At 40.8% G+C, this 25,472-nt stretch overlaps 1 protein-coding gene across 1 annotated transcript in view; it reads right to left on the bottom strand.

Moving 5' to 3' along the window:
* Positions 1 to 21,646: 21,646 nt before the first annotated feature.
* Positions 21,647 to 25,472, bottom strand: part of LOC124271198 (dynein axonemal heavy chain 8-like) — a gene marked incomplete at its 5' end in the record, with an annotated part of 107,967 nt that continues 104,141 nt past the window's right edge. Inside the window, 1 exon segment of the mRNA XM_046706279.1 lies at positions 21,647 to 22,292. Within this exon segment, the coding sequence (XP_046562235.1) occupies positions 22,005 to 22,292 (288 nt within the window).

Genomic DNA, 25,472 nt, shown 5'->3' with positions numbered 1-25,472 from the left:
CCAATGAAACCCCACTTCATAGTACAAGGCAATGAAACCCCCTTCATAGTACAAGGCAATGAAACCCCCTTCATAGTTACTACAAGGCAATGAAACCCCCTTCATAGTACAAGGCAATGAAACCCCCTTCATAGTACAAGGCAATGAAACCCCTTCATAGTACAAGGCGATGAAACCCCTTCATAGTTACTAAAAGGCAATGAAACCCCCTTCATAGTACAAGGCAATGAAACCCCTTCATAGCAAAAGGCAATGAAACCCCTTCATAGTACAAGGCAAAGAAACCCCTTCGTAGTTAGTATAAGGCAAATGAACGCCCCTTCATAGTACAAGGCAATGAAACCCTGTCCATAGTACAAGGCAATGAAACCCCTTCATAGTTACTACAAGGCAATGAAACCCCTTCATAGTACAAGGCAATGAAACCCCTTCATAGTTCAAGGCAAATGAAACCCCCTTCATAGTACAAGGCAATGAAACCCCTTCATAGTTCAAGGCAATGAAAACCCTTCATAGTTACTACAAGGCAATGAAACCCCTTCATAGTACAAGGCAATGAAACCCCTTCATAGTAACTACAAGGCAAATGAACCCTCCTTCATAGTACAAGGCAATGAAACCCCTTCATAGTTACTACAAGGCAACGAAACCCCTTCATAGTACAAGGCAATGAAACCCCTTCATAGCAAAAGGAAATTAAACCCCTTCATACTTTTACTACAAGGCAATGAAACCCCCTTCATAGTTACTACAAGGCAATGAAACCCCTTCATAGTACAAGGCAATGAAACCCCTTCATAGTACAAGGCAATGAAACCCCTTCATACTACAAGGCAATGAAACCCCTTCATAGTACAAAGCAATGAAAACCCCTTCATAGTACAAAGGCAATGAAACCCCTTCATAGTTACTACAAGGCAAATGAACCCCTCTTCATAGTACAAGGCAATGAAACCCCTTCACAGTACAAGCCAATGAAACCCCACTTCATAGTACAAGGCAATGAAACCCCTTCATAGTACAAGGCAAATGAACCCCTTCATAGTACAAGGCATGAAACCCCTTCATAGTACAAGGCAATGAACGCCCCTTCATAGTACAAGGCAAATGAACCCCCTTCATAGTACAAGGCAATGAAACCCCCTTCACAGTACAAGGCAATGAAACCCCTTCATAGTACAAGGCAATGAAACCCCCTTCATAGTACAAGGCAATGAAACCCCCTTCATAGTTACTACAAGGCAATGAAACCCCCTTCATAGTACAAGGCAATGAAACCCCCTTCATAGTAAAAGGCAATGAAACCCCCTTCATAGTACAAGGCAATGAAACCCCCTTCGTAGTTACTACAAGGCAAATGAACGCCCCTTCATAGTACAAGGCAATGAAACCCCCTTCATAGTACAAGGCAATGAAACCCCTTCATAGTACAAGGCAATGAAACCCCCTTCATAGTACAAGGCAATGAAACCCCTTCATAGTACAAGGCAATGAAACCACCTTCATAGTTACTACAAGGCAATGAAACCACCTTCATAGTACAAGGCAATGAAACCCCCTTCATAGTACAAGGCAATGAAACCCCGTTCATAGTACACAGGCAAAGAAACCTCCTTTGTAGTTACTACAAGGCAAATGAACGCCCTTCATAGTACAAGGCAATGAAACCCCGTTCATAGTACAAGGCAATGAAACCCCCTTCATAGTTACTACAAGGCAATGAAACCCCCTTCATAGTACAAGGCAATGAAACCCCTTCATAGTACAAGGCAAATGAAACCCCCTTCATAGTACAAGGCAATGAAACCCCTTCATAGTTCAAGGCAATGAAAACCCCTTCATAGTTACTACAAGGCAATGAAACCCCCTTCATAGTACAAGGCAATGAAACCCCCTTCATAGTACAATGCAATGAAACCCCGTTTATAGTACAAGGCAATGAAACCCCGTTTAAAGTACAAGGCAATGAAACTCCCTTCATAGTTACTACAAGGCAATGAACCCCCCTTCATAGTTACTACAAGGCAATGAAACCCCCTTCATAGTACAAGGCAATGAAACCCCCTTCATAGTACAAGGCAATGAAACCCCCTTCATAGTTACTACAAGGCAATGAAACCCCCTTCATAGTACAAGGCAATGAAACCCTCCTTCATAGCAAAAGGCAATGAAACCCCTTCATAGTACAAGGCAATGAAACCCCTTCATAGTACAAGGCAATGAAACCCCTTCATAGTTACTATAAGGCAAATGAACGCCCCTTCATAGTACAAGGCAATGAAACCCCTGTTCATAGTACAAAGGCAATGAAACCCCGTTCATAGTACAAGGCAATGAAACCCCTTATATAGTACAAGGCAATGAAACCCCTTCATAGTTACTACAAGGCAATGAAACCCCCTTCATAGTTACTTACAAGGCAATGAAACCCCTTCATAGTACAAGGGAAATGAAACCCCCTTCATAGTACAAGGCAATGAAACCCCTTCATAGTTCAAGGTAATGAAAAACCCCTTCATAGTTACTACAAGGCAATGAAATCCCTTCATAGTACAAGGCAATGAAACCCCCTTTAATAGTACAAGGCAATGAAACCCCGTTTATAGTACAAGGCAATGAAACCCCGTTTAAAGTACAAGGCAATGAAACCCCTTCATATTACAATGCAATGAAACCCCTTCATATTTACTTACATAAGGCAATGAAACCCCTTCATAGTACAAGGCAATAAAACCCCTTCATAGTACAAGGCGATGATGAAACCCCTTCATAGTTACTACAAGGCAATGAAACCCCTTCATAGTACAAGGCAATGAAACCCCCTTCATAGCAAAAGGCAATGAAACCCCTTCATAGTACAAGGCAAAGAAACCCCTTCATAGTTACTACAAGGCAAATGAACGCCCCTTCATAGTACAAGGCAATGAAACCCCGTTCATAGTACAAGGCAATGAAACCCCTTCATAGTTACTACAAGGCAATGAAACCCCTTCATAGTACAAGGCAATGAAACCCCTTCATAGTTCAAGGCAAATGAAACCCCTTCATAGTACAAGGCAATGAAACCCCTTCATAGTTCAAGGCAATGAAACCCCTTCATAGTTACTACAAGGCAATGAAACCCCTTCATAGTACAAGGCAATGAAACCCCTTCATAGTACAAGGCATTGAAACCCCGTTTATCGTTACAAGGCAATGAAAACCTGAAAGTAAAGGCAATGAAGCTCTTCATAGTTACTACAAGGCAATGAACCCCTTCATAGTTACTACAAGGCAATGAAACCCTACATAGTACAAGGCAATGAAACCCCTTCATAGTACAAGGCAATGAAACCCCTTCATAGTTACTACAAGGCAATGAAACCCCCTTCATAGTACAAGGCAATGAAACCTCCTTCATAGTACAAAAGGCAATGAAACCCCTTCATAGTACAAGGCAATGAAACCCCTTCATAGTACAAGGCAATGAAACCCCCTTCATAGTTACTAGGCAATAAACAAGGCAAATGAACGCCCCTTCATAGTACAAGGCAATGAAACCCCTTTCATAGTACAAGGCAATGAAACCCCGTTCATAGTACAAGGCAATGAAACCCCTTCATAGTACAAGGCAATGAAACCCCTTCATAGTTACTACAAGGCAATGAAACCCCCTTCATAGTTACTACATACAAGGCAATGAAACCCCCTTCATAGTACAAGGCAAATGAAACCCCCTTCATAGTACAAGGCAATGAAACCCCTTCATAGTTCAAGGTAATGAAAACCCCTTCATAGTTACATACAAGGCAATGAAACCCCCTTCATAGTACAAGGCAATGAAACCCCTTCATAGTAAACCTGTACAAGGCAATGAAACCCCGTTTATAGTACAAGGCAATGAAACCCCGTTTAAAGTACAAGGCAATGAAACCCCTTCATATTACAATGCAATGAAACCCCTTCATATTACTACAAGGCAATGAAACCCCCTTCATAGTACAAGGCAATAAAACCCCCTTCATAGTACAAGGCGATGAAACCCCTTCATAGTTACTACTACAGGCAATGAAACCCCTTCATAGTACAAGGCAATGAAACCCCTTCATAGCAAAAAGGCAATGAAACCCCCTTCATAGTACAAGGCAAAGAAACCCCTTCGTAGTTACTACAAGGCAAATGAACGCCCCTTCATAGTACAAGGCAATGGAAACCCCTTCATAGTACAAGGCAATGAAACCCCTTCATAGTTACTACAAGGCAATGAAACCCCTTCATAGTACAAGGCAAGGAATGAACCCCTTCATAGTTCAAGGCAAATGAAACCCCTTCATAGTACAAGGCAATGAAACCCCCTTCATAGTTCAAGGCAATGAAAACCCTTCATAGTTACTACAAGGCAATGAAACCCCTTCATAGTACAAGGCAATGAAACCCCTTCATAGTACAATGCAATGAAACCCCGTTTATAGTACAAGGCAATGAAACCCCGTTTAAAGTACAAGGCAATGAAACTCCCTTCATAGTTACTACAAGGCAATGAACCCCCCTTCATAGTTACTAAAAGGCAATGAAACCCCCTTCATAGTACAAGGCAATGAAACCCCCTTCATAGTTACTACAAGGCAATGAAACCCCCTTCATAGTTACTACAAGGCAATGAAACCCTCTTCATAGTACAAGGCAATGAAACCCCTTTCATAGTTACTAGAAGGCAATGAAACCCAAACCAAAGTGGTCCTCCAAATGGAAGTAAGATACTTAAATGTCACTCCATGTCACCATGCTTCAATCCACGCCTGCTTCGCAATGTCAGAAGTTTGTTTCGACTGTTTGGCCACATTACCTGGTGACGATCCCGGTCTAGCAATATCGTACAGCATGTCAGGTCAGCTTTAGCAGAGAAGTGCCAGAGAAGGCCACGGGAGTATGTGTGACGCTAGTGACAGCGCTACAGCAGAGGAATCAGTAGAGAAGGCCTCATCACCTGCAACCACCACATAATTCCTCAGCACAGAGATAGAAGCTGTAAACACTGAGATCAGAATGTCTCAATCTAAACTAGCACAGTTACGAGAATTTCTCAAACCTTGGACGAAAAGGTGTTCAACAAATGTCATCGCTAATAGGTTGACTAGACTTTGTGTGTGGCTCCATGAAGGTCATCTTTTCCTTAGCCACATGCATCAATGTGTGGAGTTGTAGACGTTCTACACCTTAGTAGTTAATCGGGGACATTTCTTTGTGCCAGTATTCAATGGCGTTAATATACTGAACATCACTGAAAACGCACCAGTCTAAAATTATCCATATTTTAATCAAGATGGAATTCAGCATGACAATGATCAATGACTATGACTAACATAAAACCGAAGGGCATGTCTAGTTGACAAAAGGCTTTAGAAACAAATTCATGTTCACAGTATGACTCTTTATTTCAAAACGCATCAACCTGCAGCCACTCGATGAAAAAAGCGCGAATTTCATTCTGAAATCATGCTGACTGTGACATTAAAAGCAGGTGTATGAGAAACGATTCCCATTGCTTCACTAACGATTGTGAAACGAGGACAGAAATGCCGAGGTTAACACCTCACGGAAGAGAACGTGCACTAGGCATGATTCTGGGCAATATCCAGCAGCAGGGATATTGCTCGACAACTTGGACTTGGCCACTCCACCATCGTTAGGCTTCATAGACGACATCCGTGACCTTCCACGACCTTGGCAACAACGTGTCACGACCTCCCGTCAGGATCGCCATATTGACCTTGACCATATCCGTGATCAAACACTGTCGACTGCCAGGACTGCTGCACTGCTGGATTAGGTGCCTGACTGAGGCCACCCACAAGTCAATATCGGTACTTTGCTGAGAAAGTGTACCGATGAGTTCGAACTAAACACCTCTGATGACGAACTTGACACCTATTTTAATAAACATTAATATGCACTCAGTATATAAGTGTTAGTGCTACCAGTTGCAGTTCTGTGACATTGAGATGTGTATACTTTTATATTATTCCCAAGTGACTAAAAGGAAGAAATGTGCCCAGACTGCAATGTAACAGTCGTAACCAAATATGTTTACATATCAAGAGTACTATGAACCCTTACAATGAAGAGTTATACAATGGCTGCAGAATTCATCGGTGTAATACCTTGAATCTTTAGCTGTATGGTTTTAGAATTTTGAAACTGAATTTTCTATGTAAATACCGAAAAAAGTATTGTAATTTACATTAAAATTGCGTGCAATTTGGTGAATTAGTACAAACATCATTCCTGAGATAAAGAGATGTGTATATTTCCATTTTCGAGAACGTACGTTGCTTTATTGATCTCGCTTCGCCCCTGTACAATGAGAGTATGCTACGTGGTATCTCCATTACAACTGCTTCATACATCATCCTTGGTTGTATTTGTCTTCAGTTGCCTGTAGTCGGCAGTTGTGTATCCAGTGATCCTCTGTGAACACTTGATCATGAAATCTGTGTGCTCAGGGGTCTTCCGGGAACTGCTCCTGTTCTCGGCAGTTGTGTTATCAGATGTTGCATTGCCCGTGTCCAGCATGAAGGAATGCATAGAACAAAAGGCACAGGAGGAGAGTCCTATTGTTATCAGGAACATTGGCATCAAGATGTGCCAAGTGAGATGTATTGAAACTGGTGGCTGTTTGAGATTCGAATTCGATATTGAGACTTTAACTTGTCGTCTAAGACTCGGTGATTCGAATGGACTGGAGGAGAAGGAAGGATTCAAAGTTCATCTGAAGACACATTCAGACGTAAGTTGGAGGTATCTGGTAGTATGTATATGTAACCCTATACAAAAACATAGGTGATTGTACGATTTTGTTTGAATTCCAATTAGGGATTTTGTTAAAGCATAACCATGTATTGAATCATATCCTGTGAGCCTTCCACATAATCTGTGAACGTGAAGCAATTACTGGCAATATATGTCGTTAGACGAAAATGAATTTGAAGGCAAATTCAAATGGTAATGCTTATGACCAAGTCGAAGCACTACCCATACTAATGAATGGACGTGTATAAGTTCTCGAGCTGTTCCACTATTCACATCGAGTGAGTTGATATTTACAGCTCTTTAGGCGATATTTCATTTTTAAAACAATTATGCCCCAATGTGTTGTGGTGACCAACCACATCACCCCCATATGTGAAATTTTGGACATGCCTTTGATTCCTTCAAAGTACAAAAATGGAAGATTTTCAAACATTGGGCATCGATAATGTAGGCCGACTACCTTTTGACTGACTCTCGTATCACCAAGTGAGAATACAAGAAATGAGCATCATGCGTTGAACCCTAGTGAATTCGAAATTCATACTTACTGTCGACAGTACGTATAAAAGCAAGACATGCTTAAAACTGAATGTTCAGTAAAGGGCTCACAATGAATTCATGGGAGGGGACATAAATGGCCACGCGCAGTCGTTCATGGTTCTTTCACTTCTGTCTGAAGGTAACCCTTGGTCCCTGCAGTAGCACGTCATGCAGTCTCGGTGATAGATGTTTGGAGAGCCGATATGGAAAGCCTGTCTGTGTGAAAGGTAACTGCCTCCTGGATACTTTCCGATTGGTTACCATATGCTTGTTTTATTTTAGAGTAGGAGTCTTACCATGTTACAGACTCATGTATAGAAGTTTAGCTAGTGTATATCATGGGTATGTGATAGGACTGGGCCAAATTATGATTTATTGTCTTGGGACTGTCTGACTGAGTTTGTTTTTTTACGCCGCTTTTAGCAATATTCAAGCAACATCACGGCGAGGGACACCAGAAATGGGCTTCACACATTGTACCCATGTGGGGATTCGAACCCGGGTCTTCGGCGTGATGAGCCAACGCTTTAACCACTAGGCTACCCCACCGCCACTGTTGTCTTGGGAACACATGGTTCTGGTCTAGAATAGGATTTCCCAAGAAATACTCCCGATCCACGAATAGAAGTTTATACATTGTAAAAGGGGTTTAAGATATCTCTTGACGTCAGATTTCTTCACCAATTTTATTCATTATGTTGGGGATTTATTTTTAATTGTTTTGTCATTTCGGTATATATTAAAGCATATGTAAACATAAATACTTACTGTTCAGTATCTGTCGGGGAAAATATCTAGCCACAGATTACATAAGAAAAACGTACCGCCTCCGTGGTGTAGTGGTTAGAGCGTCCGCCCGGAGAGCGGAAGGTCGCAGGTTCGATCCCCGACCGCGTCACACCAAAAGACGTTAAAATGTGGTACTTGTTGGTTCCTGCCTGGCGCTCGGCATTAATGGGTACAACAAGGACTGGTCGGCTTGGGGTCAGTATAATGTGTCTGAGAGGGGTATTCATGCTTCACTGCGGCATGGTATCTCAGTCGGCTAGCACTATAAAACCAGCCTAAGTCTGGGCTAGTACAAGCAGCCGCACATACACATACACACGCACGTCGTCATATGAGCGAAATATTCTCAAGCACGACGTTAAACCCAATTTCACCTCACATAAGAAAAACGATGCTATAAACAAAGCTCTGCCCTCCCTTATGTCCTTTCATTAAACTACAGATGGAAGGACGCTTTATCCTGGGAGATCCCAACAACAGAGAAGAGATAAGAAGAGCGGACCCGGAGACAACCTACTTCATGAAGCCTGTAGAGAGGGTGACTTAAGTCGGGGTGCGGACAATCATGTCTAAGGGTCAAGTCGACATTGACAGCAGAGAGGGAGAGTACGGTATGACGCCAGTGATGTTGGCAGCACGAGGGGGACATAGAGGTGTGTTTGAGATTCTAGTCGGAAAAAGATGTAATATGTCCCTTCTTGATAATAAAGACAACAACATTCTTCATATGGCCTGCTATGGAGGACAAATTGCGATCGTGAAACGTGTTCTCTCGCTTGACATTGTGGACATCAACAGTAGGGGTCATATTGGGAGCACGTGTGTGATGGTTGCAGAAAGGTGTTTGACTTAGTGATGAGTAAAGGAAGTAATGCTTCATTTGTGGACAAGAATGATGACAACATCCTACATTGGGTTTGTCGTGGAGGAGACGTAGAGATGGTGAAACATGTCATCTCACTGAACTTTGTCGATATCAACAGCAGAGGATTTAACGGACGGACACCAATGATGGTTGCAGCAGCCAATGGACATAGAAAGGTGTTTGACTTAGTAATGAGTAAAGGAGGTGATGCTTCACTTGTGGACAAGAGTGGTGACAACATCCTACATTGGGTGTGTCGTGGAGGACACGTAGAGATGGTGAAGTATGTCATCTCACTGAACTTTGTCGATATCAACAGCAGAGGATTAAACGGACGGACACCAATGATGGTTGCAGCAGCTAATGGACATAGAAAGGTGACTGACTTGGTAATGAGTAAAGGAGGTGATGCTTCACTTGTGGACGAGAATGGTCACAATATCCTACATCTCGCCAGTTGGCAAGGACATGTGATGATGATGGCTGAAGCTTTAATGCTAAAGATAAGTCTGGAGCTACAGCGGCAATGATTGTAAACAGAACAAAACACAAGGCAAAGTATGACCTCCTAAAATTGTTAGGATAATGGGGCATTAACTGCCATGTCATTTGAACACGTTGCAAAGTGATATTCTATAACTGATAAACAAATATCTTCCTCAGATGATTTTTTTGTCTCCAAAATGAAAACATCCTCTTTTGTAATAAATGGATTCCAGTAAATACCGCCAGTGTTTAAATAACTGTGCAAACAAAGACTCAAACACTAGTCACTATCACTCAGCATTCTCACTTTCTATGCCAGCGGCATGATGTTTGTCTCCAGTCTCCTAAACCATAAAGAACTAACAATGTCGGCTATCTCTCGCATCATTTTTGAAGCAGACATCCATGCACCACACTTGCCAAATACATCATACTGCATCTGACAACATATCACAAACAGCAAACGATAGGGCGACGGAGGATCCTATTCTCATGGAGATGCACACCTCGTTTCAAACCCAAGAAACCACCATTCCCGCCAGATTCCCCCAGTCGCTTCAACACGCCCACACAATCTTTGCCCTATTTTTCTTCTTCACCGTTATTACCGTAGTCTACTCGGCTAACAAAACCCCGAAAATTCCTTATTCAAACATCCAACTGCAAAATAAAGGGCCTACCCTGGAAGCATTTAATGTCCCCAAATCCATAAGACATATATATATGAAGTCAACGTCTCATGCGATACACTGAACTGAAAAGGTACACACGAGGCGTAATTCGCGTAAGAACGCGCGAATCGCACCATTCCCACGAGCATTTTTCCAAGGTGGCAAACGCGGATCGCGACCTATTTTCCCAACCTCAAATCGTTAGTACCAAACGAATCACATCAAGACAAAACGGAAAGTCCCATCCAACATAAACAGTAATCATAATGTTTGAAAAACAAAACCCAAACACCCCAATCTCGTAGATACCATGGTGTATGGCACTTCCAATTAACTAGTAGTAAAACCATTAATTAAACCTGTAGCCAAATTTCTGAAATATCACCGCACAGCAACATCCCATATTTGACTTGCAAACAACTGTCCACACACAACAAATATGCATATAAATATTGACACAGCTAATATCCAAACACACACCCCACACACCCCTCAAAAACAAACCACATCACATGTCCACACGATAAAATCGGTTTCGGAGATTCCTTCCTATAACGCTCCCACATGGACTTCCCCCAAGCCACAAAATTCTTCAACACCACCAACACGGGAACCTCAACACCAACACGCAAAACAGCCCCAAACAAACAACCTAAACTTAGCCAAACCTTAACAGAATACCAAACAGAGCCCCAGGAGCTTGAAACATTCTGGATTCCACTTCAACGTCATGCATTTTAAGAACTGTGTTCTGAAAATATACCAGGCGTCAATAATAAAGGGTCAAATGATATATGGCACATGAGAGGAAATAATAGAACTAGGAGTGTCATTATAATGTTTAATGTGTTGACAAACGTGAGGCATTGTGACATACAGAGGAAATTTCAAACAGCACTAGGAAACATCAGTTTTGACCGACTCGCATGGAATATCATATTTACAGTTCTCTCAAACACCTGGTGTTATCCGTACATTTATACACTTCCTTATTTTGACTTTTCACCAAATGGAATCTATTTTGTCTGGAAGTAAATATGCATAAACATACGCGACATCCATCATCGACCCGAAGCTATCCAAACTCAACATTGACATCGCCGTCCTCCAGGAGACACGTCTCTCTTCCAGTGGCAGCCTCAAGTCTTTGGCGTTGGCAGGCTCAACGAGAACGGACAGCGGCTTCTTGAGCTCTGCTCCTACCATAACCTGTGTATCACCAACACCTCCTTTCCCACCAAGCCCCACCAAAGGAGTGTCTTGGAGGCACCCCAGATCCAAACACTGGCACGAACTGGACTTCGTCATCACCAGGAGATCCATGCTCAACCACATGCTTGTCACTCCCCACACTTACCATAGTGCCAGCTGCGACACTGATCACTCCCTGGTCAGCAGCAAGGTGCGCCTCCGCCCCAGACGAATCAAACGCTCCAATCAAAAGGCAATCAAAAGCCCTGCATCGACACTGCCAGAACACTGATGCCAGAACTGCATGAATGCTTTGCTCAAGCCATCAATGAGGCACTGGAGGACTGCCCTACAGAGAGTGCTACGGTGCGATTAGAGTTCATCCGCGACACCATGTACAAGACTGCCTCCGACACCTTCGGGAAGAGAGCAAAGAAGAGCGAGGACTGTTCCGAGGCTGGGATCGAGGAGATGGAGCCTGCCATCACCGCCAAGAGAGCCGCGCACCTCGAGTACTAAAGACAGCCCTCCGAGTCAACACTAGCTGCCTTTAGAGAAGCCCACAACAACGCCAAGGGAATCGCCGTACCATGTACGAGGGCATGAAGAAATCATTTGGCCCCTGCGCCATCAAGACCTCTCCCCTTAAATCCACCTCTGGTGACATCATCACGGACCGTGGCAAGCGATTGTAACAACTATCGCGGGATCTCCCTCCTCAGCATCATGGGGAAAGCTTTCGCCTGAGTCGTCCTCAACCACCTCCAGCTGCTAGGCGACCAAGTGTACCCTGAGTCACAATGTGGATTTCGAGAGAAACGGTCAACGATTGACATAGTGTTCTCCCTCAGGCAGCAACAGGAGAAATGCCATGAACAGAGAAGTTCTTGTTCCTCGCCTTCATCGATCTGACCAAGGCATTCGACCTAGTCAGTCAAACAGACCTCTTCACCCTCCCACACAAGATTGGATGTCCCCACAAGCTCCTGAAGATGATCACATCCTTCCATGACGACATGGGAGGCACAGTCCAGTATGACGGATCATCCTCGGAGCCCTTCCCAATCTAGAGTGGAGTGAAACAAGGGTGTGTCCTGGCCCCGACACTCTTTGGCGTGTTCTTCTCCTTCTCGTGCGTTATGCCTTCCATGAGGTCTGAAGATGGCATGTTCCTCCACACGAGGAGTGACGGGAACCTTTTAAACCTCTCCCGCCTCAGAGCAAAGACAAAGGTTCGCAGGGTCCTCATATGAGAGATGCCCTTTGCAGATGATGCCGCCCTCAGTGCACACTCTGAGGAGGCCCTCCAGCGACGTATTCATGTGGCCACCATCTGGTCATCTACCAACGGATTCGTGGGCTCTTTTAAGTGCACAGGGTTGTACACTAGAGGTTGTGACACCACTGAAAGAGTCTGCACACAAAGTTGACTCCAAGGTTTTTACGCCCGGTAACAGGTGGGATCGATCCCGGCACCTCCAAGCTCCCTGGATCACCAGTCTGGCGCCTTAGACAGCTCGCCCACCACGCCCCACTTTTTTGACAATGAATGTCAACATTAAATAATTGCATGCTCATCGTCTTTGAATGGCATTTAGAAGTGATACACATAAAGGGTGAACATTCGTAGATGTCAAATCTGTAACATGGAGGGACACGAGATAATCCTACTCCTTCTTCAGGTGAAGAAAACAAGGAAGCAAATCCCTATATGAGTACATGTGCAACAACAACAGTTATTAGATGACAATGGTGGGCACTCAGCAAGGGAGGTCAGTAGTTACTTGGTGCTGAATGGTAATGGCAAAGAGCAAGTAAAAGCAAGCAGTTTTATGTCGAACAAACCGTGGATCATAACCAAATGTAGATAAGTTTTAACTCTGTCATGTTTCTGTCTGAAAATGATTGGTTTGAACGTTGACAGGTCCTCACTTTAAAAAACTACGCTATGGTTTGAGAAATATTTACTTTACTGAAAAGCAAAAACAACAAACACATGTAACAACAGTCCCCCATCCCCTCTCCAAACAAAACAATTATTTTCCCAAACTCCTTGAATTTGATAAAATGTGAAATACAGCATAAGACCTGCATTTGAAACAAAGTGGTGATTGTGCTCTTATAGACACGGTCTGATTACATGTCGCGATGGATAGAAGTATGTCCAACAAAGGATATCTAACATTTTACAAGTATCGTTTCTTTCTTTGTTGTAAAATCCATTATCAACAGACAAAACAGTGTTGCCTGCAGTGCTGACAAACCAACCCAACACATATTTCATGGAATATAAAATTTATCCTCGTGTCTTTGGTTTCATTAAAAGGTTTGATAAACAATTTGAGAGAAATGTTTTGTCTTTCGTGGCATAGACATGCATTACGAGCAAAGTGAAGACAATTTTCACCTATAAATGGTAAAATCAGTAATTTTATGTTCTCCAAAAGAGCGTTAAATTCTGACACAGAAACAGAGAGACCTTTTATACAAATGATGGAGATTAGGTGAGATATATACCAGTCAGCATACCAATGTCATCTTTTTCTGTCGTCGCAAAATACAAAAACAAGCCATGTCGTCACTTCAAAACATTTTGTGCTTGTATACATTTTCTACTTTAATGGGCAATCAACATGCGTATGTCAAACAAATATAATATATCATAAGGAGCGTTATCTTGCATTCTCACTTCTTTTCCATTGTCTTCATACTCATTGCAAGCAATAACATTAATATCTAATGATGCATACCACTATGTCAAAAACAAACTTTCTTAGATTCCAGAAGAAATATATAGGTAATTTCTTACTATTTTATATTGTTTCAAATGAAACAGATTAGCACTAGGTCATGTCTCTGGCGTCTAAAGTTATAAACACAAGAGGATCCGTGATGTTCAAAACAGAGAATGCAACATAAGCTCAATAACCATACACAATTAGTTTTTCTTAATATTTCAGAACAAACCCACGGGGCAATGTGTTGTTAACCTAATACCCATTACATATCACAGAGGAAGAAAACAGACTATTTTCAATGACGTTTTTCATCGGACACCGCCAATGCCCTTCCTGAACAAACGGGCGCCCAAACGTCAAGTAACATTCAGTTGGCAGGCAGGTGTGTATTTTTCATAATTATTTGCATTCTATCAGGGCTTTAGTAACAATGGAGCCTATCGTTGCAGTATATGTCATAGTGGTAGAGCATATGTCCGATTTTAAATATTTATGTCATTCAGCAATTTCACTTAGAACTTCATGAAATGCCACGGAGCTGGATGCAGTAAAAACGTTATAGTGATGATTGGCAAGAAAAGAAACAAGAACCAATCCAGCAAAACAGTTAAGTTTTAATTCAGCTGACCATGAAAGAAAGATGGAGTCAAATTGGAAAGTCAGTAACGTGTATGACCACCGTTAGCAGCAACACAAGCTGTGCAACGTCTCCTCATTGAACTGGTAAGTCTCTGAATAATGTTTTGAGGCAATGCATTCCACTCTTGTTGCAAGGCATTCTCAAGTTCCCCAAGGTTGTTGATCTCTGGGCGACGCGCGAGGCGTTGGCCGATGTAATCCCACAAGTGTTCAATGGGAGACAAATCTGGTGACAATGCAGGCCATGGAAGTAGAGGAATCTTGTTGTTTGCCAAAACTGTGTTGCAATACGTGCAGTGTGCGCTCGAGCGTTGTCCTGCTGGAATGTGTGCAGATCTTGATGTTGGTTATTAAAGAAGGGAACGTTGTTCGGAAGAATGGTGTCACGGTAGTAAAGGGCATTCACTCTGCCACGACAAACTACCAGAGCGGTTTTGTGATGATAACGGATCCTCCCCAAACCATAATGCTTTCTCCACCCCACAGATCTGTTTGCACAACACAGTCCTGATGGTAACGTTCTCCCCGTCGACAGGGTGGAAATACGCAAGTGACCCTTCAGGAGTTTCGTATAATATCAACCAAATAGAAAAGGTTCTTTGACAATATTTATAATAAAGCATGACATATGCCATTTGTTTATACATGAAAAACAAAACATTACTCTTTCTCCTTCCGATGTTTGTTGCTGTTCATCCAGATCCTGGTCCGAATGATTCTCTCATATAAAAACCCGTGAAGTTCCAATTTAGAATGAACTTTCAGTAACGCATGCTTGTCGTCAGAGGCGACTAACGGGATCGGGTTGTCAGGCTCTCTGACTTGGCTGACACATGTCATCGGTTCCCAATTGCGCAGATCGATGTTCATGCTGTTGATCACTGGATCGTCTGGTCCTGACCCGATCATTACAGACCGCCGCCATATAGCTGGAATATTGCTGAGTGGGCGTAAAACTAAACTCACTCACTCACTCATTGGGAATAAGTGTACCGACTATATCGACCCTGTAATCAGTTTGCTAACCTTCAGACAAAGTCAATAATGTATGTCATGTTAAAGCCTTTGTAGTATTCATGATCTGCAGCCTTAAGAGTGGAAAGAATTCATTTTCATAGTTGAATCTGACATTAAAAGTAGTCACATATGGATACAATTGAAAAATAGCTATTTTTCAACGACACGCCACACACCCACACCCCCACCCATTTCATCTGAAATATAAATTAGTAAGAGGCATGATAATATTATAAATTCCGATGTCAGAATAAGGAATCATTCCTCTATACAAAATTCTTGTGCCACTTAAATAGATTTTCCCCCCCTCCAAATCCCATTATCTTAGGGCAGATAGATGTCCCATCAGTGGGGATGTCCCATCAGTGAGGATATCCATCTGTTCCATATACTGAACAGAAGTGACGAAAAATATACCTAAAAGGCTGTATGGGATGAGAAATGACATTCCAAATAATAACTTTCCCGTGTATGTCGTGCAACATTCCATTATCATTAGTTTTATTATTACCTATTTATATAGCGCCGAGTTCCAGCTAGGCTGCTCCAAGGCGCATTGTTTTTCCCTCGATCACTGGATATCAGTCTCAACGGCACATCGCTTTATCAATCTCAACTCCCTGGGGATCATACAACTTTTGCAGCCACTAGGCGCACCAACTTAATGTGACTTTCCCATCCTTACGAGGTACCATTCACAGCTGGGTGGACTGGGACACACAGTCACAGTGCTTTGTCAAAAGCTTACGGAACAATAGTAATGTGGCCAATCTAGTTATTTACCAACGGATTGGTTGGTTCTGATACAATCCACTTTTTTACTTGAATCATATGTTCCTGTTTCTCAGATGAAATCATGACTTGCATGTGTAACCCTCACACTATTGGATTGTGAGACTTATAGTCCATTAAAATTAGTGGAAAAAATCACTGAACCTCCCAAAAATTGGTACAGAAATGGGTTTGTGTTTATATCATTTACAATAGTTATCTAAACAATATATAAAAAGTCCTCCCTCGGATGTTGATGCTAAGTGGCTTTTGGGGGGCAAAAACTGTGAAAAATGGTATTTTTCAATTATTTTTTTCTAACTGAAATAAGCCCAGAATACGGTATAAAATGTTGCAAAACATGCAACTGAACTGAACAAAAAAGTAAATATTGACAATTAAAATTGAAAAGAAATAACATGACATGAGGTTTGAACTTGGATTTACGCTCTAGCGCACAGGAAATGTGCAAATGAGAGTTATCCCCCCTTTGTTTACAATCGATTGAACTAGCAGAATGGAAACAAAAGGTTCTATCTTTTATAAAACTCAAACTAGATGAGGACTATAGATAAAGGATTAAAAAGACAGCTAAAAGCTCCAACTAAAAGAGATAATGAGGAGGACTGAGGTGATTCTGCTCCCATAATTAGCCCACAGAACTATATACTGCGGTCGTGTAAGACTACGCACCTACGTGATAAATGGGACATTCTGTATCAAGATTTAAGAGAACTTGTAGCAAGATATGACAAAATTATAGATTAGGAAAATATTATAACATTTATATTTTCCATGCTATATATTAATTTTAAAACAATTTCAAAAGGTTTTTTAACTTTAACTGGCAACTAAATATTATCATGTGAGCAGAATTGAGTGAACCTCAGCAAATATTTATAGTATAGCTGGTAATTTTTTTATCAGATTAGAAATCTCAGCAACATTTAAAAAAGCAGACTGAAATCTACATGAAAATTGTTTGAAATTGATTCACATAAACTGGATATATAACCCATATTTTTAATGAAAAACATACAAATCTTTCTTAAAATTGGAAAAAATCATTGGCTCCTTGTAGTGAGTGAGTTTAGTTTTACACCACACTCAACAATATTCCAGCTATATAATAGCGGCAGTCTAAATAATTGGGTCCCGACCAGACAATGCAGTGACCAACAGCATGATCATCAATGCATGGGATATGACGACATGTGTCCACGAAGTCAGCGAGCCTGACTACCCGATCTTGTTAGTCGCCTCTTTCGACAAACATGGTTTACTGAAGATCAATTCTAACCCGGACCTTCACAGGTGCTAGACTACTTATTAAAAGCTCTAGTAAGGTTTTGACAGTACAACCAGTATTGTCCTGTTTACCTTCAGTAAAAAATGTAACGGTATTTATTATACTGAAATTACTAAAGGACAAATGCTTTAATAATAGGTGGTGCATGCTTGTTTACCAACCGTCTTAAATGTTTCATCAGGAAACGAAAAGATTTCGGACTGACACAGGAATAACTATATATCCCATGGTATAACATGTCACTGTGGATAATTGTTATAAAATCATGAACAATTCGATGTACCGGTAAGTGGAAAACTATTGCTAGCAGCACTGAACCAAATCACCTCACCCAACCACATCTCAAATATTCAAGTTAGCCACAACACAACCCTTCAAATTATTGGACTTCCTTTACTCAGAATATCTTCTGTTACTGTTAAGTTTTGCTTGGAATAGCATTCTCACCAAGCATGATTCTCAAAATGAATTCAAATATACACACTATGAGACCAAGAGTATCTCTGTCACCCCTTTGAAAACCCTTGGTGTTCAGGGTCACTATCACTATAGTTTAAGCCACCTGTTATGTTAATTAATATCTTGTTCAGTCATTACTATCTATAGTTACAGAAGTAGGAGCTAAGTGCAACGCTTCCGAAAATGGGTATACACAAGGTCAGTTCATTCAGTTCAACAGATGATGTAGATCAATCTGAGAGCATGGATAGATGCATATGATGACGTTTCTGCCAAACAGGTGACTGTTTGCCAAGGTTGCCGAGGTGGTGATGATATGTCCTTTACCTAAAATTTGTTCAGAGATGGATGTTCATAATGTCCTTAATGACCAATTGCAATTTGTTCAGACTTTGCTAAATCAAATTGCTTGATGTCTTGAACAATTAATGTAGAATATAATGAATCACTAGATTGTAACATTCTCAGTATTGAGTTATGTCACCTCCATGCCTATGATCAAACTGAATCCAAGACTCAAAGCTATATTTGCTCACTTACCTTTGAATGGACATACAAGCTGTCTACTATACTATAATAAATAGACATCTGTACTATCAAATATGAGAACAGCTTCTCCATATTGACAGAAAAATCTAAACTTTGAGACAAAAGAGGAACTTAATTGCCTGTTCCTGTTGTTTTTATTTTTTACCCTTGAAAATAGAAAATATGTGCTCTGAAAAGTCTTTTTTTTCTATGGTTTTATTAAAATCATATGACTTTTCCAGCCCATGTATTAGTAGTTCCTTGTGTCCTCTTTGAAAATATACACATAAAAGTACATTTGAGGCTCAATGCGATTTTTAAAATCATTCTCTGAAAATTTCAACTTTTCAATTTTTTACCCCATAATAGGATTTAGTATATATTTATTTGACATTTTTAACCTATGTATTAGCAGTACCTTGTGTTCTCTTTGAAAATATCCATAGAAAGTACATTTGTCTCAACGTGAAATCTAAAAAACTGTTCTCTGAAAACTAAACATAAAGCAATTTGACTTTTCCAGACCACTTATTAGTAGTACCTTGAGTGCTTTGTTAAAATATACATCAAAAGTATATTTGTGTCTCAATATGGGATGATAAAAAATATTCTCTGGAAATTTCAAATTTTCACCCTAAAATAGGATTTTGCATAACATTATTTGACTTTTCTAACCCATTTATTAGTTGTATCTTGTGTTCTCTTTCAATATATATATATATATATATAAAAATGTATATTTGTGTCTCCATGTGAGATTTTAAAAATTATTCACTGAAAATTTCAATTTTTGAACTTTTTACCCCCAAAATATGACTTAGCATCATATTTCAAGGGAGTACACATTAGTTATAACTCAGACATGTTCAAATCACTGAAATGATTTCTGTACCAATTTTTGGGAGGTTTAGTCACATTTTGACTGGACTAAGATTGATATTTCTTATGAAAATGGGTGTGTGTGTGAAATATGATTCATGTTGGCGATCTATAAAATGTCTAGATATTACAGTCATGTTATAAATTCACTAAGCATAAGCAGATCCTTAAGTGCGACTTAGTGTATGTTGTCTGTCTCATTATACTTCACGGCGAAAATAAATGATTCTGTTGAATGCAATAACAAATGAATAAAAACAAAATGCAAATGTTAAAATTAAAACAGACTAAAGTTATAGCAACAATATCAGGGTATTACCTTGTTCGAGGAATGTATCCATCAATATCCACATAAAGGAATGAGATGCCATTCATCTGCAGCTGACAAAGAATCCTGTTCCATGTCATGTATCTGTTAACAGTCTAATATGCAAAAAAGTGATCTATCGTTTAAGGTTTTTCACATTGGTGTATAGTCCCATTGGTCACCCAAGATAGCACACCTGCCATGGCAACTAATTGCATCATGCATTGGCGGGTAATCCTTTGAAGGAAGGACGTTGTTTTTACACAGAAACTTACGACAGGGTGTATTCAGTATAGATTCGTAAATCTACACACATAAACACCACCTTTTGACAAATCCGTTGTGCAAGACGGAAGCAATTAATCAATCAGCGTGTTATCGGTTAATCCTTTCATCGATGTTTGTTTTTGTAACTCAGCTGATAATTCCTCTTGCTGCATTTCCATCCACATATTACATAAGATGTAATACATTTGCCATATCAAACCTTAATTTATAATGATGAGTATTTACTCAGACACGAGAAATGCCAAATGGGAACCTTTGTTGGGTAATCTGAGTGGTGTTACCACTAATTATACCTGTCATTAATTCATTAACTGACCATCAAGTGAATGATGACAAATAGCATGTGTAGGTTTACCACCAAACAAGAGTTGCAGCAAGTGAGTAGTAATCACTGTATTGCATGCAAGTTTGATTGCCTGACACTGTTTTGCGGATATGAACGAAACTTAATTGTTGCATAAGAAATACATATACGCATTTGCTGTGTACTTAGTTAAAAACTATATATACCTATTTAAGTAAGTTAATTTTCAGATTTTTCTAGCAATGGCAAAGTGGGGTTGCTTAGTTTATGGATTCAAATACATCAAATGTGTGTTTTTAATATCATAGCATAGCTAATAGACATCAAATATTTACACGACAGGATTAAATATCGAGGTAAAATCACAGAAATAGCATCAAATTGGATCAGTCATTATACCATCCAAGCATTAGAAAATCTGAAAAAGCCTACACTGCTGGATACTTTATTACAATCAGACAAGAAGTACCGGGGCATCCACCCTTCCTAATGTCCCACTGTTTAGGTTGAAGAATTTCTGCCAAGGTGGACAGTAGCTCAGTCCCCGTCACGGTCGAGGGAGCAGGTACTGACCAGCCTGCAGCTTGTTTTCGTAATTAGACTCTTGGCTGGAAACATTAATCGCTCTGGATCGGTGCCCCTTTAACTGACAGCCTTAGACCACAGATAGCCTATTCCAGCTGTGGACATCCACTATGTATATTGTGGATATGAATCCCCATGTCATTCTGTGCTTGCTTTCTATGATATAGATCGTGAAATGAAGGTTATTTGAATGCTCTGCTATTAACCATGATGTCTTGCAGAAGGTTGAAATTACTTTACTCTTTAACTTGTACTGGAAGCAGTTCAGTGTTTTTTCTGTGGTATATTACAAAATATATATGACTTTATATGTGTTTTGATTCTTGATTTCTCTGCTTTATATAGGCAACAGACTGGCTACATTTTATAAAAGGACTTCTTGTTGGGTAGTAACCACAAAATTGTATGTGCAGGCATCCTGAAATTAACATTTTATGCAACACAGGACACAGGAATTGCTCCCCACGACTTTTTAACACACAAGGAATCAGTTTCATTGAAGCCAATTTATTCTCATGTAAAACAGACAACAAAACATTAACATTGAGAACAATAACATGCCCTTAAATATATAAATAAATCCTTAACAAAATAATAGGCAACTGCACAACAGAACAATATCCAACAGTTAAGTCTTAGACTTTTTAAACTGAATATTATCACAGTATATGTACAACTTACAGTTCCAAAGTTTTGAGAATACTCATATTGCAAGTTTTGAGAACAACCAGTTAATCCTTCATCAATATGAATTAGGAATGCCACACAAAGAATAAGATGTATATCACTCTATATCTTGAACACATAGTTGCCAAAGTTTGTAACAGTGACAACTGTGGATCTGACACTTTACTTGATGTCACAAAGTGCAGCAACACCCCGAAGAATCCAGTGATCTGGACTCTGTGAGGTTTTGAGAACTATGAAGGTTATGTATGTGAGATCTGTTCTGTGCGGTTTCTTGTAGATTGGACACTGATAGAGTCGTGGGTCCTTGGGAGCTGTAGAGTTGATGGCAAACATGTGTACCACAGGCAGTGAAGTGAACAGCACTTTGGCAGTTGACTCACATAGACGGCAGTTCTTCCTGTCCCATCCAGCACCGTCCAGATACAGCCCAAACACATATACACCCTCCTAAATAGACAAGAAGATAAAAGTGGGTTTACAGTAAATTCACAAGTCAGCAGTAGTTGGATACAACTAAACCACATTCAAGCCCTGAATGCATGTGAGTGCCAAGTCCGCAGCTCCTTAGAAACACCCTTTGTTTCTAAGAGACGAATGGTAAAATTAAGTTTATCATAAGTGGGAAAAGGCTTTGAGTATGCTTCAGGATGTGAATTTGCTACATTAATGTAATTTTTCAAGTAAACTTGATATTTTTATACTTATCCTGACTCATGATCTTTTGCTTATCTCCCTTTTCCTTGCGCATGGTAGTGGAACACTTGAATCCCTTGAAGTTCCCGAAGCGGACGTAAAAATACACTCACCCACGAGTTACCTCCCTTTTCCTGCGTAAACAGTCATGTGACCAACCATACTTGTCACTCTCTCCTGGTTTTTCTGCCCAAGCACTTGGATCTGCTGTGCAATCCGAAGTGTTTCCAGCGGGGAGGTTGGGACGGCTTCTCATCATGAGTCAGGATAAATATAAAAATATCAAATTTTTAAACTTATCCTATCTCACGGTATGCACCTCTTCTCTTCTTCTACGACCATGTGTGGAAACGTGCTGTAGGTTAAGTTGAATCAAATCTTGCTGGCCTCTGACCCGCCCTGACCTCTGCCCTCACTCCGACATCAACACCTGTCAATCATCTCATGTGACTACCTGTGCCTGTCATTCTCTTTTTTGTCGCTGTGTCAGATGGACGTGTGCTTGGCTATAGAAACATACCCACACGAAGTCAGAGCACTGGCGTCAACATTGGCTATGCACGGAAATTGCTCTATATCAGCAATTATGGAGGGCTGCTTTTGGAAGTTGGATACGGTGTTTGCCAACCTCGACCTCCAAGACAGAGCCACTGAAGACGTCTCAGGCATTCACCAGTTGGGCCTCTCGTTGTAGCACAGCAACTAATGGATCCTCAAAGGTGCTGAGTTGGAAAATCTCACACTTTATCACTTTGACTGGTTGATAACTTCTACTAAGGAAAAGTATTAGTTTGAAAGTCCATGCGCAGAGTCTAAGACAGACTAGCATGAGTGATTAAAGATCCTGTACGGGTAAAGATCTTACCTGTATGTGAAGGGGGTCGCAACTCATTTATGATAAAGATCTTATCATAATCTATGGGTTGTTATAGATATCTAGTAAAAAGGAGATACTAGTATATCTTAAGCCACAGGAATCAAGATGATTCAACTTGTCTGAGATGGAAGTAAGACAAGAAAGTGGTCCCCCAGAGTTATAACGGAAGTTGGAAGAATAGGATCACGGAAATGCCGTTTCGCAGTTCCCATGGGGGGGATACAGGACATATCTAAGGACAGCTGATAAATACAGGAAGTGGCTTGACCCACCATCAAACTGTCGGATTCTATAAGCAAAAGATCATGAGTCAGGAAAAAGAAAAAATATGTAATTTTTCAAGTAAAATTGCCTAACGACCGTGGGATTGTGCATACCGTGAGGTAGGATAAGTTTAAAAATTTGTAAATTTTATTATAAATTGTATATTTATACCCTATCTCACGCGATAGGACCCACCCAACTTGCCCCACATCACAGATTTCTAGAAGCTCCAAGACGAGAATGACAGGCACAGGTAGTCACATGATCATCTGAGCGAGCGGCACGCTTATAGAGATGATTGACAGGTGTTGATGTCGGAGTGAGGGCAGAGGTCAGGGCGGGTCAGAGGCCAGCTAGATTTGATTCAACTTAGCCTACAGCACGTTTCCACACATGGTCGTAGAAGAAGAGAAGAGGTGCATACCGTGTGATAGGATAAGTATATAAATATACAATTTATAATAAAATTTACAATTTTACTTGAAAAATTACATATTTTTTCTTTTTCCTGACTCATGATCTTTTGCTTATAGAATCCGACGGTTTGATGGTGGGTCAAGCCACTTCCTGTATTTATCAGCTGTCCTTAGATATGTCCTGTATCCCCCCCCATGGGAACTGCGAAACGGCATTTCCGTGATCCTATTCTTCCAACTTCCGTTATAACTCTGGGGGACCACTTTCTTGTCTTACTTCCATCTCAGACAAGTTGAATCATCTTGATTCCTGTGGCTTAAGATATACTAGTATCTCCTTTTTACTAGATATCTATAACAACCCATAGATTATGATAAGATCTTTATCATAAATGAGTTGCGACCCCTTCACATACAGGTAAGATCTTTACCCGTACAGGATCTTTAATCACTCATGCTAGTCTGTCTTAGACTCTGCGCATGGACTTTCAAACTAATACTTTTCCTTAGTAGAAGTTATCAACCAGTCAAAGTGATAAAGTGTGAGATTTTCCAACTCAGCACCTTTGAGGATCCGTTAGTTGCTGTGCTACAACCAGAGGCCCAATTGGTGAATGCCTGAGACGTCTTCAGTGGCTCTGTCTTGTAGGTCGAGGTTAGCAAACACTGTATCCAACTTCCAAAAGCAGCCCTCCATAATTGCTCATATAGAGCAATTTCCGTGCATAGCCAATGTTGACGCCAGTGCTCTGACTTCTTGTGGGTTGGAAGCTCTAGGAGGTTCTAGTCCTGCTGCTTTATAGGCTCTCAATATAACGGCTCTCATCCCGAACAATATCGTCGTTCTTGAGACTTTTGCTGATGTCTCTGTGGATAATGGGATGAACAGGCGCTTGAATTTTTGTCTCCTTGTCTTAGTCTTTTGAAGATATCTCTTCAGGGCTGTGTCCGGACACAAGGATAGGTCCTCTATATCCTCTGGTCCGAGGATTGTAGATAGCGCTGGTACGTGGAACTGTCTATCTGGCTGACCAGGTAGTTGGTTCTTGGCAATGAAGTCCCATCTAAGTCCTAGATGAACTGCAGCATGTTGCCTCGTATCGAATCTGGTTCGACCAAAGTCCAGCGCATGTATCTCTGATATCCGAGCTGCCGTGGCTAGCGCAAGCAAGAACAGAGTCTTCTGTGTCAGCAGCTCAAAGGTAGTATGGTCTAGAGGTTCGTAGATATCACTTGTAAGATGACGTAGAATTACATTTCGATCCCAGGCCGGAGCTCTGAACTTCTTTTGCTGGTCCTCCAGTTTAAAAGATCTCAGCAGAGCAAGTAATTCTGGTACTTTCTGGTAGATGTTGAATCTAGTTGATAGGATATAAA

The sequence above is a fragment of the Haliotis rubra genome, unplaced genomic scaffold, assembly GCF_003918875.1.
Source record: "Haliotis rubra isolate DU_JTF1 unplaced genomic scaffold, ASM391887v1 Scf1584, whole genome shotgun sequence".
Taxonomy (NCBI): Eukaryota; Metazoa; Mollusca; class Gastropoda; order Lepetellida; family Haliotidae; genus Haliotis; species Haliotis rubra.
This window is presented reverse-complemented; position numbering and strand designations above follow the sequence as displayed.